Source organism: Geospiza fortis, unplaced genomic scaffold, assembly GCF_000277835.1.
Source record: "Geospiza fortis unplaced genomic scaffold, GeoFor_1.0 scaffold617, whole genome shotgun sequence".
Taxonomy (NCBI): Eukaryota; Metazoa; Chordata; class Aves; order Passeriformes; family Thraupidae; genus Geospiza; species Geospiza fortis.
Window position 1 is genome coordinate 55,787 of NW_005054673.1, and position 11,648 is coordinate 67,434.

The 11,648-nt window shown below is 53.3% G+C and overlaps 1 protein-coding gene across 1 annotated transcript in view; it reads left to right on the forward strand.

The window, feature by feature from the left end:
- Positions 1–11,648, forward strand: part of GFRA2 (GDNF family receptor alpha 2) — a 20,592-nt gene that overhangs the window by 7,074 nt on the left and 1,870 nt on the right. Inside the window, exon 3 of the mRNA XM_014311156.2 lies at positions 1,093–1,441. Within this exon, the coding sequence (XP_014166631.2) occupies positions 1,093–1,441 (349 nt within the window). The remainder of the gene's footprint in view (positions 1–1,092; positions 1,442–11,648) is intronic.

Consider the following 11,648-nt stretch of genomic DNA (forward strand, 5'->3'; position numbering starts at 1 on the left):
GCTTCCCACGTCCCAAAATCCCGGCTGGGTGCCCGGAATCTGCTGCTCGCCCCTTCCAGGGCCCGGGGCTGGGGGGATCCGGGGTGCAGGGAGGGCTCAAGGCATCCCCCAAAACCAGGGGGAGTAAAGAGACCCTGGTGTCCCCCAATCTCTTAAATCCTCCTTTTCCCCATCTCTTCAATCCCCTTTTCCTCGCTGCTTGAATTCCTTTTTTCCCACCTAAATCCACCTTCTTCCTACCTCTTCAATCCCCTTTTCCCCACCTAAATCCTCTTTTTCCCACCTTTTCAACCCCCCTTTCCTCACTTTAATCCTCCTTGTCCCCACCTCTCCAATCCCCTTTTCCCCACCTAAATCCTCCTTTTCCCCACCTCTCCAATCCCATTTTTCCCCTTGATGTGTCCATCCCCTGTCCTGTTAATTAGCAGCACCCTCCAATTAGGCCAATTAGGACCTTTGGTGCCAGCAGAAGCTGGGAGGCGGTGGAGGAGAATCCATGGATTTGGCCGGGATGTGGAGGGGAGGGAATGAGGGATGAGGAGCCTTCAGAAGCAGCACCTGGGCTGCGGAGGGCGATCCATCATTCGCAGCAAAAAAAGAAAAAAAAGGAAAATTCAGCGTTTGTTCCCAAGCTGGGGCTTGGCCTTGTCCGTCCTCTCCTGAGGGATGGGATTTGTGGGATGGGATTCCCAGGATGGGATTCCCAGGACGCATTTGGGATGGGATTCCTAGGATGGATGCAGGATGGGATTCCCAGTATGGGATTGTTGGGATGGATACAGGTTGGGTGTTTTTGGAGGAATCTCCCCAGCTTTGAGGGCATCTCCCAATCCCAGTTTAAGGGTGCTTTTGAAGGCATCTCCCAGTCTCAGTTTAAGGGTGTTTTTGATGGCATCTCCTCAACTTTGAGGGCATCTCCTGGAGTCAAGGCCAATTCCCCCACCTCAATCCCACCTTCCCACACTCCACCTTTCCAACTTTACGACATCCATCCATCCATCCATCCATCCATCCATCCATCCATCCATCCATCCATCCATCCATCCATCCCTCCCCACCTTCCTGACCCCAAATATCCTCTTCCCTGGGCAGGAATGGACCCGGCCACCACCTCCAAGAGCAACCACTGCCTGGACGCGGCCAAGGCCTGCAACCTCAACGACAACTGCAAGCGCCTGCGCTCGGGCTACATCTCCACGTGCAGCCGGGAGCTGTCGGCCACCGAGCCCTGCAGCCGCCGCAAGTGCCACAAGGCCCTGCGCCAGTTCTTCGACCGCGTGCCCGGCGAGTTCACCTTCCGCCTGCTCTTCTGCTCCTGCAAGGACCCGGCGTGTGCCGAGCGCCGCCGCCAGACCATCGTCCCCTCCTGCTCCTACGAGGACAAGGAGAAGCCCAACTGCCTGGACCTGCGCGGCGCCTGCCGGGCGGATCACCTGTGCAGGTAAAGGGCGTGCCGAGGGGGTCTTGGGGTGTGGGGCAGGTGTTGTGTCACCTCCCTGGGGTTGGTGTCATTGCTTGGTCATCTGTGTCACCTCCCTGGGGCTGGTGTCATTGCCTGGTCATCTGTGTCACCTCCCTGGGGTTGGTGTCAGCCCCCTGACATCGGCGTCATTGCCCTGGTCACCTTCCTGGCGTTGGAGTCACTGCCCAGTCATCAGTGTCACCTCCCTACTGGTGGCATCTTCCTCATCATCAGTGTCAGCCCCCAGCCGGCAGCGTCACCCTCCTGGCCTTGGTGTCACTACCCAGTCATCAGTGTCACCTCCCTACTGGTGGCATCTTCCTCATCATCAGTGTCAGCCCCCAGCCGGCAGCGTCACCCTCCTGGCCTTGGTGTCACTACCCAGTCATCAGTGTCACCCTCCTGGTATTGATGTCACCCTCCTGGCATTGGTGTCACTACCTGGTCATCAGTGTCACCTTCCTGGCATTGGAGTCACTGCCCAGTCATCAGTGTCACCCTCCTGGTATTGATGTCACCCTCCTGGCATTGGTGTCACTGCCCCGGCCATCAGTGTCACCTTCCTGGCATTGGTGTCACCACCTGGTCATCAGTGTCACCTCCCTACTGGTGGCATCTTCCTCATCATCAGTGTCAGCCCCCAGCCGTCAGCGTCACCCTCCTGGCATTGGTGTCACTACCCAGTCATCAGTGTCACCTCCCTACTGGTGGCATCTTCCTCATCATCAGTGTCAGCCCCCAGCCGTCAGCGTCACCCTCCTGGCATTGGTGCCACTCCCCAATATCAATGTCACTGCCCTGGCATCAGTGTCACTGCCCTGGCATTGGTGTCACCCTCTCGGCAGCAGCGTCAACCTCCCAGCATCAGTGTCACCCCCCAATACTCGTGCCACCCCCTGGTATCAGTGTCACCCCCAGTATCAGTGTCACTACCATGGCATTGGTGTCACCCTCTCAGCATCAGTGTGCCCCTCCTGGCATTGATGCCACTCCCCAGTATCAGTGTCACTGCCCTGGCATTGGTGTCACCTTCTCAGCATTGATGTCACCCCCCAGCATCAGTGTCACCCCCAGTATCAACGTCACTGCCCTGGCATTGGTGTCATCCTCCCAGCATTGGTGCCACCCCCCAATACTGGTGCCACCCCCCAGCATCAGTGTCACCCCCAGTATCAGTGTCACCCTCCAGGCTCTGTTTCCCCCACGTTTGGCTCTGGAGGTGACACTGGGGACATCCAGAGGACGGATCCGCTTCCCGACGGCCCCGGCTCCCACCAGGAGCGGGATCTTCTCCCGTCAAGGTGATGGAGCTCCCCGGCGCTCAGCAGGGAAATAAATGCGAGCTCCGGGTCTTCCTCGGGCTGCGAGCAGAGATGTTTGAAATGTGGGAATGTGGCTTTTTATCAAAAAGTAATCCAAGGAGCCGGTGGCCATGAATAAAAGATACCCGGGAATGGCAGCTCCTCTCCATCAGCGCGCTCCGAGGTGGATGCTGCCGACGGATCCGCGCTCCGAGAGGGATAACGGGGCTGGGAGAGCCGGGGGGGCTGCAGAGCTTTAATTCCTGCATGGAATGAAATCCCCGCACCAGGAGGGAAAGGGGGAAAGGGGGAAGGGGCAGCAGCTGCTGGGAGGGTTTGTTTGCTCCAAGGTGGAAATGTGATTTTTTGGGAGAAGGATGGGAGAGCTGGGATGGGGGCTCTCGCTCTGGAAAATGCCCAAATCTGGGATTTATTTGTGTTGGTTTTGCTGTGCCATGGGATTTTCAATTATCCAGGAATTTATCCATCCAAAACTCCTCCATGTCTCTCCTGGAGGACAAGGCAGGGCCATGGGATTTCCCATTATCCATGGGTTTATCCAGCCAAACTCCTCCTGATCCTGGAGGACCAGGCAGGGCTGGGCAGTTTCATGGGATTTCCCATTATCCATGAATTTATCCATCCAAACTCCTCCTGATCCTGGGGGACAAGGCAGGGCCATGGGATTTATGGGATTTCCCATTATCCATGAGTTTATCCAGCCAAACTCCTCCTGACCCCAGAGGACAAGGCAGGGCCATGGGATTTCCCATTATTCATGAGTTTATCCAGCCAAAACTCCTCCATATTCCCTGATCCCAGAGGACAAGGCAGTGCCATGGGATTTCCAATTATCCAGGAATTTATCCATCCAAAACTCCTCCTGATTCTGGAGGACAAGCCAGGGCCATGGGATTTTCCATTATCCATGAGTTTATTCAGCCAAAATTCCTCCATGTCCCTCATCCTGGAGGACAAGGCAGGGCCATGGGATTTCCCATTTTCCAGGAATTTATCCATCCATAACTCCTCCATGCTCCCTGATCCCAGAGGACAAGGCAGGGCCATGGGATTTCCCATTTTCCAGGAGTTTGCCCACCCAAAATTCCTGATCCTGGAGGACAAGGCAGGGCCATGGGATTTCCCATTTTCCAGGAGTTTCTCAATCCCAGCCCGATGCTCATCCCGATCCAACAGGGGCCTGGCGAGGCTCTGGAGCCAGAGCAGATCCCAAGTGCTCCCAGAGCTGGAGGTGACAGGAGATGAGATAATTCTCCTGCCAGAGTAATTAACGTGCCAGGGTAATTAATTAGCCCTCCTGGCTCACAGCCTAATGAGGGAAAACCCTCTCTGGTGGGATAGGATTGTCCAGAGGGATTTTTCCCTGCATGGAGATCGATGCAGGGGCTGCTGCTCCTGTAGGGCAAGAATTCCACACCCAAAAAAAGCAGAATAATTGGAGGAGAGGGAAAATGAACATTCCAGCATGGAAAACAGCCCTTCCAGAGCTTTTCCTGCCTCTCTGTGCGGCTTTCCAGCTGTGCGGGGCTGCTGGGGTTGGACACCAGCCCTGTCCCCTCGGTCACAAAGGTCACAAGGAAGCCACCAGCTGCTCCATCCTGCCGGGAATGGGTCTGCGTGGGGCATGTTCTGGATGCAGGTGGGGTTTAACCCTTCCCTGTCATCCTTCCGAAGGCACAGAGGAGGGTCCGGGATGTCCCTCCTTGTGTCCCCTCAAGGACTCAGATCTGGGCAAGGGGACAGGATCTTTGGAGTGCAGGATCTGGTTTATCCTGGGCTGAAATCCCAGTTTGTTTCCTCCACATAAATCCATTCCAACGGCCTTGACCCGGCCTCAAATCCCACGGGAGCTGCCCCAGGACTCTGGGAGCAACTGAGCCATGATTTGTGCAGCTCGGGAAGCTCTTCCCAGCTTTTCCCAGCTCGGGAAGCTTTCCCCATCATCTTTCCCCCACCCCATATTTTCTGCCCCTCACCTTTTTCCCCCATCACCTTTCCCCCCATCACCTTTTCCCCATCATCTTTTCCTCCCGTCTTTACTCCCATTTTTCCTCCCATCTTTTCCCCATCTTTCTCCCATCTTTTCCCCCATCTTTTCCCTATTTTTCCCCCATCTTTTCCCCCATCTTTTCCCTATTTTCCCCCATCTTTTCCCCATAATCTTTTCCCCATCATCCTTTCCCCATCATCTTTTCCCCATCATCTTTTCCCCATCATCTTTTCCCCATCATCTTTTCCCCATATTTTCCCTATTTTTCTCCCATCTTTTCCCCCATCTTTTCCCTATTTCCCCCCATCTTTCCCAGCTCACAGGAGCTGACAAAGTCCCGGAGTTTTCGTGGCTGATTGCAAGGGACAGGTTTTAGCTCCCGGAACACAAAAACCTTTGGCGAAGCACAAACCTCAGCGAAGGGGAAAGGGAAGGAAAGGGGAGAAAAGAGCTGATTTCAGCAGCTGCAGCTCGCTGGATTTTTCATCTTGCATCAGCAAGTCGGGAGCGCAAATAATCTGCTCTTACACGCTCCAGTGGTGCCGGTGCCGGAGAAATTCCCAGCCTCCACTGGCTGGAGCTCCTCAGCATCCAAAGTGGGGATGTTGGGTCATTTCCAGGATTTTTTATCTCAGTTTTTGGTGTGTTTAAAGCTGAGGGGGTGAGAGATGCTCTCTCTTATGGGATATTTGTGTGAACAGGATTTTGGATGGGGTTTAGCTGGAGTTCCTCAGTATCCAAAGTGGGGATGTTGGGTCATTTCCAGGATTTTTATCTCTGTTTTTGGGGTGTTTAAATCCAGGGGAGTTCAGGGATGCTCCCTCTTACAGGATATTTGTGTGAAGAGGATTTTGATTGGGGTTGAGCAGGAGCTCCTCAGCACCCAAAGTGGGGATGTTGGGTCATTTCTTGGATTTTTTATCCTAGTTTTTTGGTGTGTTTAAATCCAGGGGGATGAGGGATGCTCCCTCTTACAGGATATTTGTGTGAAGAGGATTTTGATTGGGGTTGAGCAGGAGCTCCTCAGCACCCAAAGTGGGGATGTTGGGTCATTTCTGTGATTTTTATCTCTGTTTTTGGTTGTGTGAAATCCAGGGGGTTGAAGGATGCTCCCTCTTACAGGAAGTTTGTTTGTCAAGGATTTTGATTTGGGTTGGGCTGGAGCTCCTCAGTATCCAAAGTGGGAATGTTTGGTCATTTCCTGTTTTTTTAATCCTAAATTTTGGTGTGTTTAAATCTGAGGGGGTCAGGGATGCTCCCTCTTACAGGATATTTGTGTGAAGAGGATTTTGGCTGGGGTTGGAGCATCCAAGCAGGGATGTTGGGTTATTTCCAGGACTTTTATCTCTGTTTTCGGTGTGTTTAAATCCAGGGGAGGTCAGGGATGCTCCCCCTCTCGGGATATTTGTGTGTCAAGGATTTTGGCCAAAGTGGGGATGTTGGGTCATTTCCTGGATTTTTTATCCCAGTTTTTTGTGTGTTTGAGCCAAGGAGTATCAGGGATGCTTCCTCCTGGGATATTGGTGTGAAGAGGATTTTGGCTGGGGTTGGAGCATCCAAAGTGGGGATGTTGGGTTATTTCCCTGATTTTTATCCCAGTTTTTGCTGTGTTCAAATCCAGGGGGTTCAGGGATGCTCCCGCTTCCAGGACTTTTGTGCATCAAGCATTTTGGCCAGGTTTGGGCTGGGGAAGGAGGGAGGGAGGGGATCCAGGCTGGCTGGGGATTGATGGAGCACCAAACGCGGGAAGGGAACGCGGCGGCTCCGGGCGCGGCCGTTGTTTGTAATGGATGTTCCCTTGATAAACAGCAGCTCCACTCCTCATTACTCCCCGTAATGAGAGCCTGTCTGGGAAGAAGAAGGAGCAGGGAAAAATTGCTCCAGGATTTAATGGGAGCTGGGAGAGCTCGGGTTTGGAGGGGAGTGGAGGAGTCTCCAAACCCGGTTTGGGAAATCTGTGAAAATCCCAAAATCTGGTGGATTTCAAAGTGCAGGGGAAGCACCCAGGGGGTCTCTCACATGAGGAGGAGGCTGGGGAAGAAGAGGAGAAGAAGGAACAGGGAAAAATTGCTCCAGGATTTAATGGGAGCTGGGAGAGCTCGGGTTTGGAGGGGAGTGGAGGAGTCTCCAAACCCGGTTTGGGAAATCTGTGAAAATCTCCAAATCTGGTGGATTTTGAAGCAGAGAAGAAGCACTGGGGGGTCCCTCACATGAGGAGGAGGCTGGGGAAGAAGAAGAAAAGGAGCAGGGGAGGAAGAAGGAGCAGGGAAAGAAGATGGAACAGGAAAAAATTTCTATGGGATTTAATGGGAGCTGGGAGAGCTCAGGTTTGGAGGGCAGTAGAGGAGTCTCCAAACCCAGTTTGGGAAATCTGTGAAAATCCCAAAATCTGGTGGATTTTGAAGGGGAGAGGCAACACTGGAGGGTCCCCCATGTGTGGAGGTGGCTGGGGAAGGAGAAAAGGAGCAGGGAAAGAAGATGGAACAGGGAAAGAAGATGGAGCAGGGAAAAATTTCTCCAGGATTTAATGGGAGCTGGGAGAGCTCGGGCTTGGAGGGGAGTGGAGGAGTCTCCAAACTCGGTTTGCGAATAGGAAATCAGCAAAAATCCCCAAATCTGGTGGATTTGGTAAGTGGAGGGGCAGCACTGGGGGGTCCATGACGTGGAGGTGGCTGGGGAGGAAGAAGAGAAGAAGGAGCAGGGGAGGAAGAAGGAACCGGGAAAAATTTCTCCTGGATTTAACATGAGCTGTGAGAGCTTGGAGAAATCTGTGAAAATCAGCGAAAATCCCCAAATCTGGTGGATTTCGAAGCGGAGGGGCAGCACTGGGGGGGTTCCCCCGCATGAGGAGGAGGAGGCTGGGGGAGGGCTCGGCTCCCTGCGGGCTCGTGGGGCTCTTACCACGAGAATCAGTCAATTCTCGCTGAATAATTAACTCGAGAGGCTTCCCAAGTATTGACTTCATGTGACAGCGAGTCTGTCTTGAGCCGGGCTTTGCTTGTGTAAACACAATCTCCTGTTGGGCTCAGTTAGCGGCTCGATGGGACAGAACGGGCCTGCAATTAAAATCAAGCAGTGCCTGCGCTCCGTCCTCCCCTTCCCGGCTTGAGGATGAACAAAATCCACCCAAAAAAGGCTCTGGCGGCCTGAAATGCGTGTGGAGAAGGAAATTAATTAATTAGTTAATTAGGAACCGCCGGCTTTGAGGTTCTGCCCTGATTGTTTTCCCTCTCGCTGGGTTTTCGCTGCTTCGGGAGGTTCTCCCTCGGTTTGTTGTGGGTTTGGGGTTTTCCTGCCGGGGCCATAGCCCTGAGCAAGGAATTGCGGAGGCTGGAAAAGTCCTCCAGGGTCGGAGTCCAACCTTTGGTCCTCGCTTTGTCCCCAGCCCAGAGCTCTGAGTGTCACCTCCAGGGCTTCCTTGAGCTCCTTCAGGTCATCCTTGGGCACCTCCAGGGCTTCCTTGCACACCTCCAGGTGTTCCTTGGGCACCTCCAGGTGTTCCTTGTGTATCTCAAGGCGTTCCTTGGGCTCCTCCAGGGGTTCCTTGGATACCTCCAGGTCATCCTTGGGCACCTCCAGGGGTTCCTTGTGTATCTCAAGGGGTTCCTTAGGCACCTCCAGATCATCCCTGGGCATCTCCAAGGGTTCCCTGGACACCTCCAGGTCATTCTTGGACACCTCCAGGGGTTCCTTGGGCACCTTCTGGCATTCCCTGGATGTCTTCAGGAGTTCCCTGGGCATCTCCAGGTCATCCTTGGGCACCTCCAGGGGTTCCTTGGGCATCTCCAAGGGTTCCTTGGGCACCTCCAAGTGTTCCTTGGGCACTTCCTGGAGTTCTCTGGACACCTCCAGGGGTTCTTTGGGCACCTCCAAGGGTTCCCTGAGCACTTCCAGGCCATCCCTGGACACCGCAAGGGATTCCTTGGGCATCTCCAGGGGTTCCCTGGACACTTCCAAGGGTTCCTTGTGCACCTTGAGGGGTTCCCTGGTCACCTCCAGGTATTTCCTGGACACCTCCAGGGGTTCCTTGGCCATCTCCAGGTGGTCCCTGGACGCCTCCAGCCACACAGACTCCAAATCCCCTACGGGCAGCCCTTTTTCAAGCCTGACCCCCTTTCCATGCGGAAATTCCTCTGGAATTGAGGCCGAGAGCCTCAGAACTACCGCAGAAATTTCCCTTCTTCCCTCCAGCCTCCCGCGGCTCAGCCCAGAACAGGCGACTCCTCTCCCCAGACAACTTCTCCTGGATGAAACAAATCCATCCATTGATCTTTCCTCCCTCCCCCGTGAACTCCTCGCTCGATTTGGCAGCGGGTCATCCACAAAAGCCGACTTTTATATTTTATATTCCAGCTTCCCTCTTCCCTTCAGCAGCTCCCCCTCCCTGGGACTCTTTGAATTTACCTGGGAGCGTTTTGAGGGGAAATTTTATTTTTTTTAATCTCAGCATCTCCCAGCTTCAAAAGGATCCCTCTCCAGCAGGATGGGGATGCTGGGAGGGCGATGCCCAGCGGGATTTTCGTGTCTCGCCGAGCTTTTTCCGTGTTGTCGCAGCTTCCTGAACATCCCCAGCTGGGCAGGAGAGGGGGAGCAGATTTTTTTCCCAGCTTTTTAAATTCCCCAAAAATTCCCTGTGAAAAAAAAAAAAAAAGAAAAAGAAAAAAATCCACTTCTGGAGGAATCCCGGTGTCTTTTCCATGAAATATTCAGGAGCAGGATGCTGTTGGGTTGGATGTGTGCTGAGTTATCACCGCGGCTCAGGGGGGGATGGGAGTATTTAACACTCAATTAAGCACTTTAAAAAAATCACTAAAAAAATCCCCAAACCCATCCCAAAACCTCCGCGTTTGGTAAATTTTAATGTCAGAACCGGTGGGGGTTGTGGTGGTGCTGAATTCCTGCAGAAAAACAGGGAATGGGAGAGGAGCTGGAGGCAGGTGGGCCCTGTAGGGATGCTTGAAATCCTCTAAATTTGGGATATGTGCGCTGGGAGTGGGAGGACAGGCATAAAAATCCCCTAAATTTGGGATTTATGCACCTGGGATAAATGCACAGGTACCAAAAAAATCCCCTAAATCTGGGATTTATGCACCTGGGATAAAAGTACAGGCATAAAATGTCCCCTAAATTTGGGATATCTGCGCCAGGTGTTCGTGTAGGAATGCACAGAGTCCCTTAAATTTGGGATTTAAGCACTTGGGATAAATGTACAGGTGCACAGAATCCCCGAAATTTGGGATTTATGCGCTGGGAATTAAGGGTATGGAATTAAAAAGCCTCTTAACTCCAGGATATTGAAGGATCCAGGTCTTTGGGAAGTGCCTGGATTTGGGAGCAGGGTCTGTTCAACCCTGGGATCCTTCCCTGGCACTTTTCCTGCAGGAATCCAAGAGGAGCAGTTTGGAAGCCCCTAACTGGGAATCCATCCTTGGAGCGGGTTTGGGATGGCAGATCTCAGCGTGTATCCAGAATTAATGTTTAAAATCTCTTTTCTTCCACTCCTTTGGTTTTTTTTTTTTGGGGAGGAGGAGGCAACTCTTAGGAAAATCCTCCTCCATCCCTCACCCGGAGCCAGCCCAGCTCTTCCCAACTTTTCCAAGCCATCCCCACCTGCCTCCTCCAGCTGCCAGCAGCCATTTGGCACCGATTCCTCCTTGTTCCCGCTAAGATGGACTTGGCTCCTTCTCCTTTCCCTTTTTTTTTCATTCTCTTGGAGCCCTTGAAAGCCAAAACCCGCCGAGCTGGGGCCGAGCTTTTATTCCTGGCAGCGAATCCCATCCAGCGGCTTCCAAAGTCGCCGTGTCCAAGGGGAAGAGTGACATCTGGCTTGGATATTCCTGAAGGATTTCCCAGCTGCATCTTCATGGATTATGAAAGGAATAACATTTGCCTGGGAGGATGCTCCAGGCCGGGAGCGGAGCCCCGGGGAGCAGCAGTGACAAATTTTCCTGGCGCTCTGTGCTGAACTCGCCGCGCTTCCTGCAGGGAATTGACGTCCCTTCGCCTCGGATTTGGGAAGAGAGGGAAATGCTGTCGGAAAGTTTTATTCCTCTCCCGCGGAGAAGCTGGGGGAAGGAGCAGGTTTTTGGATTTCTGCCATTCCCACCCTGGAGCTGAGGTTTGGCTGCAGGGAGGGTGGAGCGTCCCCAAGAAATAAAAATGCTGGAAAAGCTTTCCTGGGCTTTGTGCAAGGAAAATTCCCTTCCAGGAATTGTTGAGGATCTGCCCCGGGAATGGGAGTGGGATGGAGCCTCTCTGCTCTGTGGGGAGTTCTCCATGGGCTGAGTCACAAGGAAGGAAAATAAACATGGAAACAACGCTCCTGGTGGGGGAGTTTTATTTCCAGGAAGAAGGAGAGGGAGGAAGTTTCCTCCTTGCCTCACGCACCACAGCAGAGCTGCAGAATCCTGGTTTTCCCTGGAATTCCTGCTTCATCCTGAGCTCTTCCTCCTTCCCCATCCTCCCATCCCCATCACGGAGCAGCCCCTCCAATCACCCCAATTCCAATTCTTCCCGAGGACGGTGGGGGAGTTTTATTTCCAGGAAGAAGGAGAGGGAGGAAGTTTCCTCCCTGCCTCATGCACCGCAGCAGAGCTGCAGAATCCTGGTCTTCCCTGGAATTCTTTCTTCATCCCAACCTCCTTCCCCATCCTCCCATCCCCACACGGAGCAGCCTCTCAAACCACCCCAATTCCAATTCTTCCTGAGGACATTCCCCTTGTGTTTTTGCTGTTCATTGGGATCTGAGGCATGGATGCTCCTCTTGGGAGCACTTGGATAACCGAGCTGGAGAGCCTGGATTGCCCTGGAATTCCACGGCCTGTGAGGGGATGTTGGGAATGGGGCACTTCTATTCCTTTTAAAAATTCCTGCT